The 22680-nt window shown below is 49.8% G+C and overlaps 1 protein-coding gene across 2 annotated transcripts in view; it reads left to right on the top strand.

The window, feature by feature from the left end:
- Positions 1–22680, top strand: part of TOX2 (TOX high mobility group box family member 2) — a 131913-nt gene that overhangs the window by 32943 nt on the left and 76290 nt on the right. For both annotated transcript variants that reach the window (XM_060123356.1, XM_060123355.1), the window contains exon 2: positions 21266–21331. In XM_060123356.1, coding sequence (XP_059979339.1) covers positions 21266–21331 — 66 coding nt within the window. The remainder of the gene's footprint in view (positions 1–21265; positions 21332–22680) is intronic.

Here is a 22680-nt window from a genome sequence, read left to right as displayed (position 1 = left end):
CATTTTCCAGGGAGGGTGTGAGGGCTCCCCCGCTGTCGGGTGTCTGTGGAGATGGGCATTGGAATGGGAATTGGGGGCCTGGGTGGACAGGCTTCGCTCTCGTGATTTCTGGCCATGAGACTTGCGGCAACATTCTTACCTTCTGCGGGTCTTAACTTGCTATGCAGAGCTGTTGGGGACAGGGGAATGGATGCCCCTTAAGGATGGGGGAATAGTGTAGAAAGGCAGCTTTGATTTGCACGTCTTCACCCCAGACTGTTCATCTGAAGGAGACGGTGGCTCTAAATGGTCTTTATCTTGGTTCAGGTGCCCCCAGCCCCAGACTTGCCCTCCCCCATTACGCCCATCTTGATAAACATCATGACTGTCCACTCCTTGGCTTAAGTCATCCCTGACCCCTCTCTCTGCCGTACTCCCTGCTGGCTGTGTCTTCAGGGTACAACCACGTCTCCCTTCTTCACTCTTACCTGTGGTTGGGTGACACTGGAGCCTCTACCCAGGCCTCCCTGCCTCCACCTTCCCTCTTAGAGTCTGCTCTGCTCACAGCCCCCAGTGGGATCTCCGGGAATCAATCCCCTGCTTGAAGCCTTGGTCACTTGTACCCACTGGATCTGTTTCAAAATCCTTCATATGCCTGCTTCGGGGCGGGGGCACCTGTCGGATCTCAGATTTTGCAGTCAGAGCTAGCCTCTGTCTCCTCCCTCCTGGGCAGAATCACTGCCCTGCTGCTGCCTAAAGCCCCTCCTCTGCTAACCAAACTATCATGCTTCTCGGTTTTGTACACCCAGACCCTTTTGCCCAGAATAGGTTTTCTCTGCCCCTTGAACTGCTGCTTATTCTTGCAGACAGAGTTGTGGCATCACTGCTTTCTAGAAGCCTTCTCTGATTGCCACCTCATCCCACCCCCAAGAGACTGAGCCAGGGGCCCTTCTCTGTGCCCTTCCCATCGGCGCTGTGATGCTCGGAGGGGACTGAAGTCACGTATGACGCACCTTTATCCTCATGCCTTCTGGAAGGCTGGATAGCACGGACTCTCTGCTTGGGAAACATTACTATAGATAGTAAATGCGAAGAGTCCTTTGCAAATTAACAGCCTTCAGACCTAGACTGACCGGATCAGAAGCCTCAGCCTGTGGTTTGGTTTGGCTGTGTGACCTCGGAAAGCCTCAACCTCTCTGAGCTTGGAGGGTCAAGAGGATTGACAAGATGACACCTGTAACAAATTCCCTCTCCTTTTCCACTTGCTGGACAGTAAGTGTCCCCAAAGGCACTTGGAACATTTCAGTGGCCACTCCCCATTTCTCCGAGCACAGCAAACCTAAAGGGGGGCCAGGCCCAGAGCAGGCCCCAGTCCCGTACACAGAGGAGCCCTGCATCGAACCCCAAACAGGAGCAAACAGTAGCAGCCGTCGGGGCAACCTGAGATGCAGAAGCCACAGGAAGAAGCCACAGGCCGAGCGGATGTCAGCTGCTCTGGGGCCCCATGTGGTTGCTCGGATGTGCCGAGCTATGCAGCCCTCACGCCTGCCCTTGCCGGCTCCTCCAACCACAGCATCAGATAAAGCAGGCGGAAAAAGTGCTGTCTTCCTCTCTCTGGGGAGGGGTAATCTCAGTGCCATCTGTGGGGTACACTCTATCCCCTGTTACCTCTCTGGCCGCTCTTCCTCTCCCCCCTCGCTTGCTCTGCCCACCTTAGTGGTCCCTACCAGCACACTCCCACCTTAGGGCCTTTGCACGGGCTGTTTCTCCCCCACCTACCTGCCCGGCTCACTCTCTCACCTCCTTCCAGTCTTTGCTCGACTATCACTTTCTCAGTGAGGCCCACCGTGACCACCCTGTTTAAACTCTCATACCCTCCACCTCACCACTCCTGATTCATCTCACCTGCCCAACCTTTTCTTCTTTCCATATAAGACTTAGAACCGTCCAACATACTAAGTACATGACTTACTACGTTTATCGTTTATTTTCTGTCTCCAATGCAAAAGGGAAGCTCCGAGGATCTCTGGTCACTGCTGTATCTCAGGGGCCTGCAATAGTGTCTGACACCAAGCACACACTCAATAAATATTCCTTCAGGAAGTGGATGCATGAGCGAGGGGAGAAGAACCAGCCCAGCAATGAGAAGAGGGTCAGGATGGGTATTTTGGATTCTCGTTCCATGTATATGCACACACGCCCTCAGCCCCTTTTTGAGCCTCTCAATGTTCGGGACACGGCTGGCCCGGGGTAAGTGCTCATCAGTGGTTGTAGAAAGGAGGGGGAGACTAAGTAATGCCAGTGGAATGGAGACCTTGGCATATTCTACGAGTTGTTGAGTTGGCAGGAGAGTAGAGGTCCAGTGGGAGACGGTGAGGGATGGCACTGGAGAAATCAGGAGCCAGACCAAGCAGGACCGAGGGAAAGAGGTGAGTCTCTATCCTGAGGACTGTGGATTTTGAGCAGAGGAGTGACTTGTGTATGGATGATTTAGGACTGGGTTCTCCTGGTTTGTGATTAGGTGGGAAAACCCAGGCTTTGCTCTTCTACTTTCCAAGAGTCAGCTGTCTGCCAGACAGCCCTTGGTTATGCTTTTCACAAGGTTTCTCATGAACCCATTGTATAGATGAGCAAACTGAGACTCAGAGAATGGAGTCTTATGGAATCCGTCTTCCATGTGGCAGCCTGAGTCATCTTTTAAAATAGAAATTAGAGCACGTTGCTTCTCTGCAAAAACTCTCCAGTGGCTTCCCATTTGAGATAAAATCCAAGTCCCCGCCACGACCCCAGGGCCCCACATGCTTTGGCCCCTGCCGACTGCTCTGATCTCATCCTTGCTCCTGCCCCTCTGCTTACCGTGTTCCAGCCACATTACGCCTGCCCTCATGCCAGAGATTTCTGCTGGCTGACCCCAGGGACTATGCACTGGCTGCCCCCCCACACACACACACACACTTATTACGTGGCAGGGCCCTTCTCCTCCTTCAGGGCTCCCTCAGTTAAACTGTTACCTCGAGAGAGAGACCTTTTCAAGTACTCTGTGTTTCTCTCCATCTTCTGTTTCTGCACTCTGTTTGCTTCACAGCATTTGTCACAGTTGTAGACACTTTGTGTGTTTGTTTGTCACCTGCCTCCTCTAGGGGACTCTGAGGCCTTCGGGGGCTAGGACCATGTCTGTGGTGGATTCAGGGAGCTCTGGGCCTGTGGGGATGGCTGATGCTCCCAGGCCTGCCTGAGGAGACAGACACCTTGCAGGGACCCAATTCCTGTTGCACCTGGTCTTGACCCACTCCCAGTGATGCCCACATTCCCTGTAATGGTAAATGCTCTGCCTGGCATTTCGGCATCCTGGTGGATCCATGTGTACCTGTGGAAAGATGTCAGCTGAGTCATCTAATAGCTGTGAGACCTTGGGTAGTTTCCTTATGTTCCTGAGCCTCAGTTTCCTCATCTGTAAAATGGGCATACAGAGGGACAGTGTCCCACAAGGGCCTAGTGCATGTGTGCCCAGTGCTTGATTCAGTTCTAAACTCCCTTATCTGAAACCCAAAAGGCTCTGCAACCAGCAATTATCTTGTAACTATGCTGCAAACTCATTCGGCCCCCAAGCCTGATCTAAACTAACAGATATAAGTTTCACTGAGCCCTCTTGTGTGAACATTCATAGGATTCATTGCAGACATCTGAATGTGTTTTAACTGCAGGTGTTGTCCCAGACCCCACAGAGGCTACTACCTAATTCGTGGAATCTTCACTTTCTCACTTTTATGAAATCCAAACAGATTCTGAATTCTGAAACTCCCCGGGTTCTGGCTAAGGGGCTGTGGACCTGGGTGTGTGAGTTGCTGCCGAAGACCCTCCTGGGGTCTGGGAGGGTCCACAGGGGCCTTTGACAGCCGTGGCAGAGGCAGAAACCTCGTTTCCTCTTGGTTTCTTAGCAGCCAGTGTCTTTTTAGTCACCTGGGGTTAAGTTGGGTTTTGTTGGCTGAGGGGCCAAGGTTAAGGCTTGGGCAGGGTAAGCTCCGGTGCTCAAGCATTTCTGGTTTGAATTTAAAAGGGGAAATTTTTTTTTTCTTATGAATCATCAGAAAAAGAAATCAGAAGGAAGTGTGTGACCAAGGAGAGGAAATTAGGGTTTGCAAACTGCGTGAGTCACCCCCTTTCTGACTCTTGGGTGATCCCTTGCTCTTGGCAGTTTTCATTCATCTCTGAGACTCTTAGTTCCGAATTTTGGAAAATATACTGGAGACTGTCGTGGTTTTATTCTGGCTTCAACCCTGCTTCCCTTTCTAACCATCAATATAAATTTCTATTTTTGAATCACTGCCACACTCTTTTACTTATTATTGCTTTAGCAAGCGTTTCTTCCCTGCTCAGAGTCCTGCTTCTGAGCTCCACCCCTGGATCATCACAGGAGCTTTTGCCTGGCTTCCTAGACAGGCTCCAGTCTTACTTTCCCCCATCCATTCTTCACCTGAAGCTAAGAAGCCAGTTTCTAAAATGCAGCCCACAATCCGGGCTTCGGTCTCAACCCTCCACCCCCACCCTATGTAGCCCTGAAAAGCCCCATGGTGATAAGGTCCTATTTGCCTTTGCAGCTCAGCTCTCACTGCCTCCCCTAAGTAAGTGGGTCCTCCTCTCCAGCCCTCTGTCCTTGGCAAATGCTGTTCCCACCAGCCTGCCTGTCCTGTCCATCTGGTGCCTTCTCCCTCACCTGGCGAATTCTGCTCAGCCTGCAGGTAGATTGGCTTAGAAACCACCTCCTCTGAGAAGTCTCTAGGCTCCCATGAACTCTGGCTCCCAGTGCACTTATCACCCACTTATAATTCCTGGTCCTGTCTTCTTCACTGCACCAGATGCTCAGACTGGGTGGAGTCGAGACAAATGAGCAGTGTGGTGCGGGGGTGACTCTTGAGGCAGCAGGCAGGGGTCTTGGGTTCTCATCTACCCTGCTTCTGGCTGGCTATCTGCCTGGTGGTGGCTGCCATATTCCTTTCCAGAAGGCTGTTTTCCATGTCAGCAATGGTGGGAAGTATCCCAGTTTCATTATAGTTGGTGTGTTTCATGTACATTTCTCCCATTTCCATAGAATCAAGGGTACATTTTTTCCTATGTATTTGTCTCTTGGTAGAGTGCCTCCTGTGTGACTTTCCTGTTTTGTGTCCCGTGTCTTTCCGTCTGTCGGCATCTTGCTCTCTTTAATTTGACTGAGCCGTTTCTGCATCGTATTTATTAACTGTCTCATAGTTGGTGCTGATATTTTCTTAGTCCGATGTCCTTTTCATTTTGGTTTTATTATGCTTCCTTCTACAGAAGATATTAATGCGTATATATTTGAATCTGTCAATCTCCCTTCCTCCGTGATCGCTTCAAGGGCTGAGGAAGTTATCCTGCTGCCAGAGATCTGATAAACATTCTGCTCTGTTTTCTATTTCCCTATAACATGACTTTTTAGACTTAACTCTTGAATCTGTTTAGAGTACGTTTTGGTAGGTGGCTTGCAATGGGTATCTAGTCCAGTGTTCCTAAGTAGGAACAGAGTAACCCTGTTATCCCCATTCTGTTTATGAAATAATTGGTCTTTGTCTCTTTGTTTCCAAAAGGAGAGACAAAATAGAGTAGTTGTTATGGGCAGGAGCTCGCAGAGTTAAGATTCTGGCTTTGCCACTTTCTAGCCGTGTAACGCTGCTTACATCGAGCTTTTCTCCTCTGTAAAAGGGGGTCGTAGCATCTCCCTTGTAGGCTCATTGCAAAGATTGAGTGAAATATCTTACGTAAATCACGTCACATGATGCCTGGCATAGAGTAAGTGCCCTCCTTAACCATAATGTGTTTCTGTACAGAGTTGGGTCTAATTCTCTACCTTCTCTTCTGTTTCATTGATTTAAAGTTCTCCTTTGACACCCCTGCCCCACTGCTTTAATTATTTAACTGTTGCTTCACAGAATGTTTTATCTCTGGCCAAACTAGATGGCACCTCCCCAAATACTCTTCTGTTAGGAATATTGCTTCAAACTCTCACTGTTTTTTTTCAGTAAATATTGAGTCTTCCCGTGCACTCTTGCACTATAGCCCACCTCACACCTACACATACACACACACACACACACACACACACACCAGTTTTCTCACCCTCCCAGCTGCCTCGCCTCCCAGCTCTCTGATCACTCTGGCCCCTCTACCTGGCAGGTGTGTATCAACTGTCTCACCTGGCCTATCTCTACCTAATGCCTCATCACGCCAGCTGTCATTAGTGCTGGTGTCTGTACTGCCTCTGGACCCCAAGCTTCCCTGGGGATCGTTTCTGTGTCCCTGGTACCTTCAGAGCCTGGCACATGGCCAGTTACATCATAGATTCTCAGATCAGGGATTGGGGAAGGCGGGGATGCTGCCGCCATCTTGGATTTTGAGGGTAACTGGTCTTTGTTATCTTCCGGAGGCACAGGCTCGGGAACCCCAGTACTGTGGTGGTTTTGACCGTTGGCATGCTGTGGCCAGTCACGGGGGCAGTCTACCAGCCCTGGCCTCCGTTTCCCCAGTGGGATAATGGGAAGGAGTCTAAGAGCCTATCAGCCCTGAGGTTCTATAATTTAGTTTAAACTGGGTGGCTTGGCAGTAAAGATGAATTTGAAGAACTCATTGGCATGTGCTCTGCCTTGGAGTGGGGTTTGCTCTCTCTCTCTCTCTCTCTCTGTCCGGGAATAAGGTCCAGACCCAGAGGTCCTAACTGCCCTCCTGGCTTCTGTGCTGCAGGGTCCCCAGGGAGAGCCCAGACCTAGGACGTAGGGCTTCCGTAGTGAAGAACAGAGGAGTGGACCTCAGCCTAGGCAAATGGCAGGGGTGATAGGGGAATCCAGCCTCTCTAGGGCACCTCGGTGTGCCCGCACACTGACAGGAGGCACGCACAGCCCTGCCAGCCCCATTCCCATTTTACAGGAGAGGCATCTGAGAATCAGAGAGGTGAGGTTCCTGTCCCAGCCACATGGCCACACAGCCACACAGAAGCTAAGTGCGGAGCCTAGGCTTCCAAAACTGGTCTGCTCCAGTGTTCTCTCAGCTCTCAAGTCCAAGGGCTGATTTCAATACAGTGCTAAAAAATATAGTAGCAGTGTTTACAAATATCATTTCCTGTGTTATCTGGTACCAACAGAAGGAAGTGAACTTGGTACTTTGTCTATGTTAGGTTTTGGGGTTAGAGGCATAAGTGTCAAGTTCAGGTGACCTAGAAAACCTTTCTAGGTCAAATTACGATTTCAAAAGATTTTTTTTCTTTTCCTTTCTTTCTTTTTTTTTTTTTTAACCGCCCCACGATTGAACGCTGTCGTTGACATATTTCCCTTCCAACAATACCAGCCCTTTGTGGCATGATTGAGGGCTTGTTTTGTAGCACTGGGGAGAAAATATCTTCCAAATCATCTGCTTCTCATTGTCTCAGTCACACTCATTCTCCCAAGCCACAGTCCCCACAATGTACACTCATGTGGCTTTTAGTTAATTGTCTTTGGCAAGGATCAGTTTTGGGACTTGTTCCCAACCGCTTGGATGATAGATAATTGTCAAGCACAAATGCTGGCCACTCTGGGCAGCCTGAGGCTCTAGACCGCTGACCGCAGCCCAGCCTCTGGGCAGAAGGCTGCGGGTGGATAGCTCTGTGTCTTCGTGAGTAGCAGGGCAAGGCCACGGAAGTAGCACAGCCCAGTCGTGAGAGCGTCAGCTGTGGAGGTGGGCATCCTGGGTTTGAATCCTGACTCCACCACTTACTAGCTGTGTGGCCTTGGGCAAGCTGCTTAACCTCACTTGACCTCAGTTTCCTCATCTGTAAAATGGGAGCCTTAGAAGCAGTAACTCACCTTGTAGGTTGTTGTAAGGATTATATGGGTTAAAACTCGTAAATCAATTAAACGAGTGCCTGACGTATCGTAAGCAGGCTGTAAATGTTGCGCAGATGAGTTAAAATGCATAAATGATCGTAGCTGTAGTGGATGCTGTTGTAAGTCACCCAGATCCCTCCCTGATTGAGACACTCATTCTTCCAGCTGTGGAGGGTGTTGGCTGCTGCCACCCGCAGCCGAGTCTCTGGGTATTGCCTTTGGTGGAAGGAGGGACCTTGTCCAAGGTTATCAGTCACCCTCCTCCAGGGCAGCCTGGACCCAATGGCTGGGCTGCTTGGGAATGCAGTGGCTCCTGCCTCAACTTAGGACATCTACAGAGCCATCGCAGCTCCAGAGTCTCCTTGGGACAGGCTGAGACCTCTGTTGTGACGGCATCACAGTTCAACTTGCCCTCTGCCCACCTGCTTCCCTCTGTCTGCAGTTATGCTCCCCAATAAACTTCGAACTGGCAGATTTCACCCTGAGTCTGTTTCCAGGGAACCTGCCCTAAAACAGCAGGTAACCGTCAGATGTGAATGGACCTCGATAACCATCTTAAAACACACACTTATTTTCCTTGCTTATTTTTCCAGAAGCTCTTTGAGGCGTGGCCTCAGAGTCCTCCGCGATCCCTGATCCCCATCTCTGGGTGGGCGCCCTTTGTACACTCTAGACGTGGCTTGGTGAGCTCCCTCTGTTCCGAGGGTCCTGGCTGAACATTTGGACGTGCGTCGGCGGCTTCAGGACCCCTCTTCAGGTGGGAAGAGAAAGGTCTAGCTGCTGAACGAACCACAAAACTTAAAACTGACTGAACTGTGAAGGGCCCAGAGAGCCTCGCCCATTCAACCGTTCCACGTACAAATGGGGAGATTGAGGCCAGAGAGAGGAAGGCCTTGTTCGAGGCCACACAGTGAGTGGATACCTCTCCTCCCCACCCTTGGAGCAGAGGGTGCTATGGGGAAATAGCGGGGCAGTCTGGTCTTAGGAGCCAGACGTGTGGCAGTTGGTAACAGCATTATAGGGTCCAATAAACACTTCCAGAGCTTCCCGCAAGCAGAGGGCGGTCAGCTGGCTCCAGGAGTGGGTATCAGCGGTGGCTTCCTGGAGGGGAACAGCGCGGGAGTGTTGGGGAGTTAACCGCAAGGAACAGAACAAGAAGGGAGATTCAGGTGGAGAGTACAGAGCCGCAGAGGCCAAGGTGTGTGGGAGAGTGTGGTCCGTGCCGGGATCTCAGGACATCTCGAAAGGCAGAACAGGGAAGGACTGTGAGAGAGGAACGGGAGGCCAGCCTAGACAGTCAGGTTTGGCAGGATGGAGGTTTTTAAGTGCTTTGAATGCTACAGTAAAGAGTTTAGACTTTTCTCCCAGTTGTGAGATGGACCTTGAAGGAGAATGACCTGGGCAAAACCAGGCAGGGCGCTTATCTGTCATGCTCCCCACTGGCCCCTCACTGCCTGATCAAGGCTGTGCTTGGTCCATCGTTGTGGAATAAATGAGTGGACAGATGAAGGGATGGAAGGTGCTGGAGAAAGATGGCGCCAGCTGCAGTTCAGGGGGAGAGGGGTGGGAGCAGGGACAGCTCCTGATGGGGGAGGGTTTATCATTCAGAGCTGGGAGTGTGGGTCGCCCTTCCCCACCCTAGAGAGGCCCACTGGCTCCAGCTTAGATGAGACTCTGACGTACTGCGGATGCAGATGGGACCAGCTGAGAATATGCGCGTTGGCATCTCCAGCAGCAGAAGCCTGGTGGAAGGCCATCAAAGTCTTGATCAGTCTGATCTGATGGGGTCCTGGTCCTGCTCTTGGACAGACCACACCCTGACCCACTTCTCGGGCCCCAGCTCCTTCCAGCCACAGGCAGCGTTGGCAGCCCCCTTGGAACCATTCCCCCTCACAGCGGCCAAATGAAAATGTTTGTTGAAAACAACATGTGCATAATTAAAGCTTAATGAGTGCTTGTCTGTTTGGAATGTGCAATTAGATTTATAATCGGGGATGGGAGCAAGCTCCAAATGGCTTTAAATGGAGCTGAGAGAGAGGATAATTTTTGCCATAAATCTGCAGTAATGCAGACGGTGTGTACGCTGCCACCAGTGATAGAATCACAGGCCTGCCCGGCCACGCTGTGCCCTCTGAGAGACCCTGCCCATCAGGATGTCTTGGCAGGTGCTGGGGGGCTCAGTATCGGTCTTTGAGGTGGATCTGCTCTGGGTTGGAGCTGGAGTTTCACCATGTCTTCCCGTCTCTGAGCTCTGTGATCTGAGGTGACAATGGGGAACTGAGGAATTGGTGCAAGTCTAGCTGCCCTGGTCCCCAGGTGTATTGGCCGGGCAAGGAAACCTGCAACATCACCATGTCACCTCTGGCCTGGGATGTGGCTCCACACTTTGTCCTCTGCTGTATCCCAGCACTTAGAACTTAACGTTTGTTGAGTGAATGAATGCCTCTGTACCAGCTGCTTGCCTTAAACATCACTCTCCCTCTGTGGGCCTCAGTTTCCCCATATCTCTCGTGGAGAATTGGATTCAGCTATTGCTATCTCCAAGATTCTGGGTCTGGAGCAGATAGTGGCTGGGACAGCATCTCTGCCAGCAATGTCCAACAGAAGTATAATGCAAACCACTTACATAATTTCAAATTCTTTAGTAGTCGCATTTTAAAAAGTAAAAAGAAACAGGTGAAGTTAATTTTAATAATATATTTTAGTTAACTCCATCTATCCAAAATGTTATCATTTCAGCATGTAATCAATATAAATATACCAATGAGGCATTTTGTATTCTTTTGTTGTTGTTGTTCTAAGTCTTTGAGACCTGGTATGTGTTTTACATGTAAACACCTCTCAGTTTGGACCAGCCGTATTCCAAGTGTTCAATGACCACCACGCTGGACAGGCCAGGTCTAGAAGGAGGATGGTTAGAGCGAGCTGGGAAGGCCCTGCTTCCTTGTCTGTAAAACGGGGGCAATGATTCCCACCTCTTGGAGGAGCCAGGTGCCTGGTAGCACTCTGCCACTGAAGTTGTATTGATCACTGTCTTTTTACATTACCTTCCAATATTTTTAATTGATAAAACACGTGGCATCATCCAAGCCAGCTCTGGTCAGTGGTGGGAAAGCAGGTCCTGCAGTGGCTACAACACTGGGCTTGATCACAAGACCCCCAGCCCCTCTGGCAGACCATGCTCAAGGCATTATCTCTCCTTCCTGGCAGACAAGGCCCCTGGCCCAGAGTCACGAGGTTACCTGCTCTGGTTCACACAGCTTGGAAACAGTGGAGGTGGGAAGCCAGTGTGGTCTTTTGGGGGTCCAGCAGCCTGGACTGCAGACTCAGCTTGGGCACGTCTTGGCTGTGTGGCCTTGGGCAGATCCCCTAACCTCTCTGGGCCTCAATCAGAGCTCTGGATTTCTTGGTGGGCAGAATAAGAATGTGCGTCACGTCTGGCAAAGCACTGATAAAGAGAAAAACTTGTTTTTGGAGAGAAATTGATATTTGACATTTAGGAACAAAGTGCGAATGTCATCATCATAGAAAAAATTAGCCCCTAGTTGGACTGTCTTACAAAGATTTTAATTTACAAATTTTATTTCAAATTACATATGGTGGGCGGAGGCATAAGGGGTTTTTCCCACACTTAGGACCTCACAGGTTTGCGTGAAGCTCCACTCAGTTTCTTCATCTACAGAAGGGAGGCGATTATAGCAAGCTTTTAGGGTTGTTGTAAGGTTTAAGTAGTAATATAAGTAATAGCTAACAATTTTGAGTGCTTTCTCTGTACCAGGCAAAGTTCTAAGCACATAAGTTAATTTATTTAATCCAAGTGATAGTCATGCCCATTTTCCAGATGAGGAAACTGAGACATAGTAACTTAGTTAAAAAGTTGCACAGCTTGAAAAGCAGGCACAAGATTTAGACCCAGGCAGCTTGGCACCAGAGCCCACGTTTGTAACCACTGTGCTGTCATCCTTCTTTGAGTGACCGTGGACCTGGAGTTAAGCATACGGGGTCTGGTCAGAGTTTGAACCTGAGGCCCTATCCCTGTCCTGCTCCATCTGTGCAGCGCCTCTCTGCCCCTCCCCCACGATCTCCCTGGTGTGATGTGTATCTCTCTGGGAGAGAGAAAACCACATAAAACCGCACTCTCGGCAGAGCCCAGGGCACAGCTGCCACGTTTGCTGCCTCTATACTTTTGAGCTGTTTTATCTGTGCAGAACGAGTGTTCTCACGGCCCCTGTGGGGGCAGGCGGGAGCGGTGTAGGCTGCTTTGATTGTTTCCTCTTTAGATCTCCATGAGGCATATCTCTTGGTGTCTGCAACTGGCCGGGCTGAGGACTGTGCATCTTTGGTCTTTGATCTGTGTCTCTGTACAGAGGGGAGGGACAGCAGCTTCTACAGAACAACTGTTGCTTTGGTCCCTGACATCAAGGGCAGGTTCGGAACTGATTGGGTAGCTTTGGGCAAGCTCCCCAACCACCCTCTTGCTCATGTCTATGATGGGGCTGGTCATGCAACCTTGGGAATTCTGGGGCTTTCCAGTGAGATGACCAGGCACAGCTCTGGGATGAGGTCTGGAATAGAGTAGGTGCCCACTGGCCTGTGCTCACAGCAGCCTCAGATGTCATGTTCCCTGCTCTTTGCCTGGCCAACTCCTATATGTTCTCCATCATGGGGCTTCCAAGTTATCCTTTTCAGGATACTTCTCTTGAAAGGCCCTTCTCCCTTCTTTCACTCCTCTGTGACAACTTTATCCTACCATTGTCACATTTGTCAAAGATGAGGCCATCATTTTATATCAGAAACAAGATGTTGAATTCATTGCTGTACTTTGCAAAGCTAGTCTGTCCAAATCAAGCAAGAGCTGCGTTTTGTAGGGTTTGGGGAAGCGTGGAGTCCAGGGATGGGGGTACTTTCAGAAGCAGGAGGTTCTGGGAAAGGCTGACCCCCAGCTGTGGACATGTAGCTCTTGGAGTTATTGATCGCTTGACTTTCAAAGTCTGGGTGGGTACAAAACTGTCACTGACCAATTGAGATGAGCGTCAGACAAGGTTTGTGGTTACTTGTTCCTGTTGTGGGACTACGGCCAAAGAATGGCCTGTCTTGCTTTCTCAGATTTGGAGAATAGGAACGTTTTATTCGCCCAAGCTTCTCCAAAGGACTGGGGGCTCCTTGAGGAGCTGTGTCATTATCATTACGGCATGGCTGGTGTCTGTACAATGTCAGGCACATGGTAACCAATCGCTAGATACCAGTCAACGAACAATGACAGTTGCCCCTTCTGTGACCTCAGAATCCCTTTGCTTTTACCTCTTTTCAGTGCCTTGTGACCAGGTTTATTTACGGTTAACCGCCGATGTCGGGAGTGTGTTACTCAGTACATTGTAGGTGCTTGCTGCCTGATATAAGGGCATCGACTGATTTCATTTTACTCAGCATATTTAAATTAGGTCTTAGATCTAGGCGTGGGAATGAATGAGGGAAAGACATGAGAGGGACGGGGTCAAAGTGAAAGGGCTCACCTTGAACGGGAGGGAGACACTTCACCTGTTTAGACTAAAGGAAAGGAGGTCAGGATGGGTGTGATATTAATAATGTGGAGGAGGAGGGAGAGTTGAGGGAGGATCTGATGGTCTCAGAGACATAGGAGATACAGTCCTCTGCAAGACTGAGGGGCACTGCGGCTGATGAGGGGATAATAGTTTAGCATATAATAATAAAAGATAACATTTATTAAACACTTGTCAAAAGTCATTACCATTATTATTATGTTACAGATATTAACTCATACCTGATAACAGATATCAAAAACCTTATGAGGCAGTAATAATTAACTGCGATCATTACCATTTTACAGGTGAGAAAACTAAGGCAAAGAGAAGTTAAATCCAAGGTCACACACAGCTAAGTAAGCGGTGGAGCTGATACTCCTATTCAAGAATCAATGCTGTTGCCCAGTATATCACACTATACATGGAGGTTGAATTAAGTCCAAAGCTGGCTTGAGATGGGGGCTTTAAGATTGGGCCCAAGAATACGGATTTATAGAAGCAAGCAGGACTGTTAAGGTTGGAGTGCATAGCCAGAAGAAAAAGAAAAGACCTAGGAAGAGTTGGATTTCAGTGGATTGAGAAAGGAAGGAGGAGGGTGCTCCAGGCTGATGATGGGGCAATGTGTGCAAAAGCAAGGGTGCTGGAGGTTCCTGCAGCCTTGAGGGGCGCTGTGGGAGCTGAGTCTCAGGGCTGGTTGTCATAGAGGGTCCTGGATGCCAGAATCAATGATGTGGAGTCACTGCAGGGTTTTGATCTGAGCAGTGAAATGATTGCCGAAAGATTGCTAGTGATAGCCAGGGTGAAAGATGGGTTGGGATGGAAGAAGCTGAGCAGAAAGCTTCTGCTGGTGATTGGATCAGGAGGATGGGGTCCAGAGTCACCCCAGAGGTACTGACAGTGTACTCTGGAGAGGTGACATCTCTCATGATGGCAGACCGCCAGAGAAAGAGCAGGCTTCTACACATGTCGTGAGTTCAGTGTTGGGTGTGTTGAACTTGAGGTGCTCATGGACCAAATGGGGGAAATGTTCAGGGGAAATGGTGCATTGCAATCTGGAGGTAACTTGGCTGCAGGTGAGTGTTTGAAAGTCAGTGACATGTTGTAACCCTAAGAAGCCACAGCATCATCCAATCGACGAGGAAATCCCAGACCTATCTGTCCACCCACTATTCAGCCCATTCCATCAGCGCAGGCATCCCACACACCCATTCCAGCCATCTGTTTATCTCCTCCACCATCCTAATCATCTTCCCGTCACACCCGTCTCTTCATACTTACCCAGCCATCCCATCTCATTCATCCAACTGCTCTCCTCCCAGCCACCCACCTGCCCATCCGTCCATTCATCCCACCTTCTAATTCCATCTGTCCAACCACTGAGTCATCTTTTTGTCCACTGACCCATCTATCCCACTCATTCCCACCACTCATCTCCCCACCCCCCTTTCCATCCATCATCCATCCGTCCGTCCGCTCATCCATCCATTGAACCCATACGCCTACCCGCAATCCACCCACGCATCTTCTCCATCCCAACTGTTTTCTTCTCTATTCACCACCAGCCACCTGTGACTTTTGAGCACTCAAAATGAGGCTAAGTCTAAACGGAGACGTACTGTAAGGTAAAATACATACTGGATTTCAAAGACAGTATCAAAAAAAGACCGTAAACCGTCTCATTTACAATTTTTCTGTTGATCCCATGTTGAAACCAATATTGTTAATATATTGGGTTAAATAAATGTCTTTAAAATTAATGTCACCAGTTTATACTTTCTTTTTAAACTTTATTTATATTTTATTTATTTTTTAATTTATTTTTAATTTTTTAAAAAATTTTGGCCGTACCGCGCAGTGCGGCATGTGGGATCTTAGTTCCCTGACCAGGAATCAAACCCGCACCCCCTGCATTGGAAGCGCGGAGTCTTTTTTTTTTTTTTTTTTTAGTTTTTATTGGGGTATAGTTGCTTTACAATGTTGTGTTAGTTTCTACTGTACAGCAAAATGAATCAGCTGTATGTGTACATATATCCCCTCCTTTTTGGATTTCCTTCCCATTTAGGTCACCGCAGAGCACTGAGTAGAGTTCCCTGTGCTTTAAGTAGGTTCTCATTAGTTATCTATTTTATACATAGTATCAGTAGTGTACATATGTCAATCCCCATCTCCCAATTCATCCCACCCAACCCCCTTGGTATCCATACGTTTGTTCTCTACATCTGTGTCTCTATTTCTGCTTTGCAAATAAGATCATCTACACCATTTGTTTAGATTCCATGTATATGCGTTAATATACGATATATGTTTTTCTTTCTGACTTACTTCACTCTGTATGACAGTCTCTAGGTCCATCCACATCTCTACAAATGACCCAATTTCATTCCTTTTTATGGCTGAGTAATATTCCAGGAAGCGTAGAGTCTTAAGCATTGGATGACCAGGGAAGTCCCTTTTTTTTTTTTTTAACTGTGGCTACTAGAAAATTTTATATTACACATGTGGCTTGCTTTATATTTCTATGGGATTGTGCTGATTTGTACCATCCATCATCCATCCATCCCATCCTTCATTCCCTCCCTTCCTTCCATCCATTCATCCACCCAGTTACCACATTTGTCCATGCCACAGATGTTTAATTTCCACCTCCTGTGAATCAGTGGCTCTGTGGGTCATCAGAATAAGGCAACGGAGACTCGAGCAGTTACAGAGCTTGCCCAAGGGGCACAGATGGAGCTCGCATCATCTGACTCGCTAAAATCAGGGCGTCTCACCTTTCACCTTGGCTGCCTATTTGCTAAGTTTGCTTAAAGATAGATAAGGGATCTATCCTTTTCTTTGTGCATGTGTGTGTGTGTGTGGGGGTGGTGGCTGTTGGACTAGAGGACCAGCTGCCCCTCTCACCAAGGGGACCACACGTTGTGGGGAGAGACAGACCCTTCAGAAGCCTCTCCTTGGTGGCCGTCATGAAAGGGTTATCCCCACACATCCGCTATTTGCAAAAATGTGGATTCTTTCAGATTCCCAAACTCATTTCCATGACAAAACTCTTGGGAAGAGAAGATGAAGGGCTGGCTTTCGCAGAACAATCTTCCAGCTGTAATGACGACTGAAGATGGCGCTGGGAAAAGGAATTATAATTAGAATATGAAATGGGGAAAATTAATCTATTCCAGTCAGTGGTAAGAGATATTCTCCTGGCATTTCGTGGAAATTCTTAGGCCGTTGTTCCCCACCCTCCTGAAACACACACACACTTTTTTTTTTTCACATTTTAAAGCGTGTGGAAGGTTGTGTGGTGTGAAAAAAGATTTTTGACTGAGGGACTCAGAAACTGAGATATGCACAGAATTTAAGTTCTTCGGTGCCTTTGTGTGTCTCTACACGCGCGGGTCATGTGTGTTTGTGTGCACGTTTCTCTGAGTTATATACGTATTCAGTTGCAGATGGCTGGGGTACTTACTCTCATCTGGGCGCCCCCTCCCTTCCGTGTGTGCAGGCTCCGGCGGTTGCGTGCCAGTCCCGTGAAGGTCTGTGCCGTGTACGCTCATGCTCGTGCTCTGGACGTCTTCGTCTGTGATGGTTGGTGCTACCCATGCATGTGGTATGTGTGTAACTGAGTGCTGTCTTGAACACTCTGTTGTGTGTGACGTGGGCCCCCACCAGTTTGTGATGCATATGTTGTCACCATGCTTGGGCACACTGTGTGTCGTATACCTTTTTTTTTTTTTTTTGCGGTACGCGGGCCTCTCACTGTTGTGGCCTCTCCCGTTGCGGAGCACAGGCTCCGGACGCGCAGGCTCAGCGGCCATGGCTCACGGGCCCAGCCGCTCCGCGGCATGTGGGATCTTCCCGGACCGGGGCACGAACCCGCGTCCCCTGCATCGGCAGGCGGACTCCCAACCACTGCGCCACCAGGGAAGCCCTCGTATACCTTTGTGTGATGCTCACTCAGCATCACCGCTGTGCAGTGGGTGTCGATGTGGGCGTCTTCAGTCTGTTTTGTGCACGTGGAGGAGGAGGGGACTCTTCAGTGTCTAGGCTTTGTGACTTCTCCCCTTGGCATGCAGGTTCTTTCCCCCAGAAAGCCCCCCACCCCAAGAGGAGGGCTGAGGGTGTAAGTCTCAGGCCTTAGGGCCCTGGGGGCCAAGCCAGGGGAAGCCTGGGAGGTTTCGGAGTCCCCTTCCCTCCTTCCTTCCCCCTACAAGGGCTCGGAGGTGGTGGAGCGCTGGACAGAGGCGGGCAGAGAGCAGACATCACCTACCCAATCACCACCTTGGGGCCTCTGTTCATAGCTGCTCAGTAGCCGAGTCCTGTGCTCCAGGACACCATGCAAAGCACGCAGGGGCGACCCGATGGAGGCTGACCCAGGCCCTGCCTTGGGAACCTCTGCCAACTTCTCAGATTTTCCTTGAAGCAGGAAGCAAGCTTCGCTCTGGCATGTGGCTGCTCTTTCTTGTTTGAATAAACAAGTGAATGCAGAAGCCCACTGCTCAACCTCTTCACTGCCCCCGGCACACACGCCTCAAAATCCAGGGTCTCTGTTCCTCCGCACCATTCCCCACTGCTCGCTGCAGGGAGTTCCTTCCTCGGCGAAGCGCGACCACATACACATCGAACACCTAGTATGTGCAAGGCCCCGGCAAATGATTGGCTATGTGTGTGTGTGGGGGGGGGGGCAGGGTGCAGCCAGGCCATGATCCCTGCCGCCAAGGAGCTTACAGCCTCGTGGGAGAGGCCAAGCCCAGGAAGCAAACAGAGCACTCTGCAGTGCAGTGTCTCCCTAACTGCGTGATCTTGGGCAACTGTTTATTCTCTCGACCTGTTTCCTTGGTTTGAAACACTGGTTGTTGTGAGGGTTAAATGAGCTCTTTTATGGAAAGCATTTTGCTTGGTGCCAAGCACATTCATTCATTCACCAAATATTTGTTCATTGCCTGCTGTGCATGTCGGAGGAGAGAGCGGACCAGGGTGGCTTCGCTCTAGCCATTTAATAAATGGGACATTATTACACAGCGTTTGGGGGATATCTTTCCCTCTGCTCCTTTAATACACGTCCCTGTACTTTTAATCTATACCATACTGTTTGATGACTATTGCTTTATAAAATGTTCCAAATACCTGGTTCAATTTCTTCCCCCTCCACTTCCCATCATTCTTTCTTTTAGAACATACTTATAAATTACATGTGATTTTTAAAAAGGTCTTACTTTTATCGAAGACTATGTAGCCATGGTGACACATCTGATAAGTACCCAGGAGCTTTTGTTGAGAGCACCCTACCCTGCCTAAGTCGTAGTCCCGTTCCTGATGCCAGTCTGTGTCAGGTGTTGTGGGATTTGGAGATGACCAGGACACAGTTCCAGCCTCCATGCTGCTCCCACTCTGGGGCAGAAGACAGATATGGAGACAATCTATGTTGTTAGAGGGAAAGCCAAAGGAGGTGAAAGCATGGCAGGCCTCTTGGAGGAGGTGTTTCTGAGCAGAGCCTTGAAGCCTAAGCTCCAGGGGTACAGTGTGGTAGATGGAGCCTTGCGTCTGGGGTCATGCCCAGACTCTAGGCATGGGATGGCCTTTTCTTTTGCAAATCCAGCAGTCACCAAAGGACTCTGCCCATCCTTGTGTTGGGAAGGCACTTGGGTATAAACCCTAATCCCACTACCCCGATGAAAAGACTGGCCTGGTAAAAGACAATGTGAGTGATGTAGTGGCTGTTTCATTCATTCATTCATTCATTCAACAAGCATTTATTGAGTATTTGCTCTGTGTCAAGCACTATTGTAGGTATTTGGGAGGCATCAGTGTACAGACAGACTAAGACCCCAACCTCAAGTCCCCTCCATTTTCGTAGGGGAAATCCAACTGTAAGCAATGAACGTGGTAAATAAGTAAATTATGTAGAAAGCTAGAAGGTAAAGGGGCTGTGGAACGATGAACAAGGGCAAACAGGGCAAGGGAATCGTGGGTAGCGGGCTTCAGAGCACACAGAGGTAGGAGGCTGGCATCTGAGCCGTTGTTAAGAAAACCTCTCTGAGCGAAGAGGGTCTGGATGAACTGTTGATTGCAGGATTGTGGACTTTTCCAACCTCCATGAGTGCTGCTTGGTGATATCCATCCAAATTACAGACGCACACACGGTTAGATGCCGTGATTATACAGACTAATCCTACGGATAGACTCACACCCATGCAAAATGATGGATGTACAAAAATATTCATGGGAGCAATGTGGAAATAGCAAAAGCCTGGAAACAACTCAATTGCCCACGTGCTTAACTAGTTAAATATATATGTTACAGGCATGCTGTGGCATACTAGGTACCAGAAAACAAAATTATGTCCTGACATAAAACACTTTTCAGGATGTGTTGCTAGGAGAAAAATAAGGTGCGAAATGGTGTGTATAGTATGCTGTCATTTATGTGAAAGCAATGACTCTAATGTATATACAGAGACTATCTCTGAAAGGATGTATAGGAAGCTGATAGATGCAGCTGTTGTCTCTGGAGAGGGGCGGTGAATGCCTGGGAGGTGGGGGGAGGCGACTTTTCACTCTGTTGCTTTTTGTACTTTGGGAATTTTGAACCATATGAATATAACCTAATAAAAGGGTTTTTTTCAGTTACAGTACACTGGCCAGCTGCTGTTGGTGCCCGCCCCCCCGATCCCTTTACTGTCCAGCACAGCCTACTCCCATCTGCTGCGAGCACTGGCTAAAAATGGCTCACAGCTAGCACAATTCTCTGGGGAACTGTCCTTGGCCAAATGGGGGCCACCCTTCTCGGGTTATGACTCCTTCTGTCCCTTAAGGGCAGCCCACAGCCAATGACTGATGTACATGGGCTACAGAAGTGCAGCCTCTTGCTTCATGCTGGGACTAACTGTGGTACCATCCATGCCCCAGAGCTTGTGGTGGGATCAGGCTACAGCGACTGTCCAGCTGGGACCACATCCTTGCTTAGCTCCTTCCCCCGTCCTATCCTGATCCCTCCCTCCCTTACCAGTTATTTCTAAAGAGCACTTCTCAAAGATCACATGCATTTGAACCCTTGTCTCAGGCTCTGCTTCTAGAGAACCCGACCCAAGACACTTGTCTCAAGCGAAGGGAACTGGAATTGAGCCAAGTGCTTTGCACGTTTCAGTGCAGCATCCCCTGGAGAGAGGACCACTGCCGTTATCCCCATTTGACAGATGTGGCACCTCAGAGGTTCAGACACCAGCTCAAGATCACACATCAGGGAGAAGGGGAGCCAGTGGCCCCAGAGCCCCTGCTTCTCCCGCTACACCTGCTCCCTCTTGCAGACAACTCCAGCCTTGGCAGCCGCTCAGAACACAGGGTGTAGTTCCTGTACCTGGTTTTTGCCACAGTCCTCACTGCCTAAGGGTCAAAGGTGAGGGGGCAGAGCCACTTGGGATGGTAAGGCCCGGAGGATGGGTCAGGGGCAGGCTGTCCTCATCCCAAGGCTCTGGAGACCTTGGCCTCTCTCCAGCTTGTGGAATTCCAGCTCTAGCTGAGAGCCTGATGTCATTTTGGCCGGGAGAAATACTTGCATACTTCCAGAGATGGGGAGCTCAGTATCTGACAGGGCAACCTGACACATCTATGGACAAGGTATAAAGGGCAGAAAGGTTTTCCTCTCTGCATCCTAAGTGTGATGAACCCAAGCCATCAGAGCTCACAGAGTAAGGACTGCTTCTTCTACCCTAGAGGGAGTCCTACTGAAATGGGGACTGGGCATCTTGGGCTCAGTCTTTGCTTCTTCAGGCTCCAGAGTCTTTTCCCCTCAGTGCTTTTAGTCCCCTGACCTCCTCTGGCCTCTCCTGGGCCCTTCTTGAGAACATTTTCATCAGAGCTGCCTCTCTTTCTCTGTTCCAGTTTGATGGTGAGAGTGCCTACGTGGGGATGAGTGACGGAAACCCAGAGCTCCTATCAACCAGCCAGGTGGGTGCCCCGTCCTCCCTGTCCAGCCTTGGGCTTGCTGGAGCCAAGCTGCTCCCTGGGTGGGAGGGGAGGGGTGCAGAGCAGGTGGCTCAGCCCACTATTGTCCTCTCTTAGAATGATCAAGAGTATCAGTTGAGTCTCCCTCAACTGGGCAATCAAACTGGGACTGTAGTGTTTTCTGTACATCAACTACCTGGCTACTGTTGGCTTACAATGGGCATCATTGAAAACTTGATAAAACTCGAAATGTGTTGTCTGCACTGTCCATGCACAGAGGGCAAGTTTTCAGCAGCAACGGATAGAGCTGTCACATGCTCTCTGGTGCTGCCTGCCTCTCGTCACCACACAGCACCCATGGGGGCAGATGTTGGCGTGGAGGTGCTCACACCCACGTATCAGCATTCGGGGCTCTCCTGCCCACTGGGGAGGGTTGTGGACATGGTGAAAAGGGAGGAGAGCAGAGGCTTTCTGTGCAGCTTTTCTTGGTGGTGAAAGGGGCTGAGTCATCCCCGGGCAAGACTGTCCCCAGCTCCAGCCCAGCCCCTTGGGAGTCCCAGATGCCAGTTGGACAGATTTGCCACTGACAGCCTGGTCTCTGGAAATTAAGGTTTCTCTCAGCTGGGAGTATCCTCGCTAGAGACTCAGATGCCAGAGAGGGTCCTCACTATAGGCTGGGGCCCCATGGAGGGTCCCGCAAACATCCTGGAAGATGCTTCCCTAAAGCAGTGGTGCCTGCTGGATGGCAGCAGCTCAGGGTGCTGGATGGAGGGCAGAGGGGTTTCATAGCTGCTGAGAAACTTGGGGAGCTGGAGGACAAGCCTGTCCCTGGAGCTGCTGCCCCCCGCCCTCGGCTATGTAGTCGTGGAGGTCATGGCAGTCCAAGTTGGGTGGCTGGGACCACATTTTCCAGCTGGGGAAACAGAAGCCTATTAATTCACAAACATTTATGTGCCCCACTCTGTGAGAGGTACTGTAGGGGACACAGATGAGAGAGACATGGGCTTGTGGCCCTTAGGGAACACTGCCGGTGAGGGGAGATACTGTTATCATCCCAGCGTGGCGTGGAAGCTCCTCTGTTACAGGGCGCTGCAGCCCCCTCCTCTGCCACTGCAGGGGTGTGCCTGTGGACCTGCCAGGCCGTACCCCGTCTATGTGACTGTGACCGTGTGAGCACCAGGGGGCCTGCTGAGAAGCTGCCGGTATATTGCTCTGACTTGTGCCAAGCTGCAAGAACTGGTGAGCCAGACTGCAGTCCTGGGAATGCTCATTTTGGAAGAGATCACAGAAGTCACTGAATTGTCCATAATCCACTTGGAAATGTGATGGTCTCCAAAGACCAGAGTTTACTC

This window comes from Lagenorhynchus albirostris, chromosome 15, assembly GCF_949774975.1.
Source record: "Lagenorhynchus albirostris chromosome 15, mLagAlb1.1, whole genome shotgun sequence".
Classification (NCBI taxonomy): domain Eukaryota; kingdom Metazoa; phylum Chordata; class Mammalia; order Artiodactyla; family Delphinidae; genus Lagenorhynchus; species Lagenorhynchus albirostris.
This window is presented reverse-complemented; position numbering and strand designations above follow the sequence as displayed.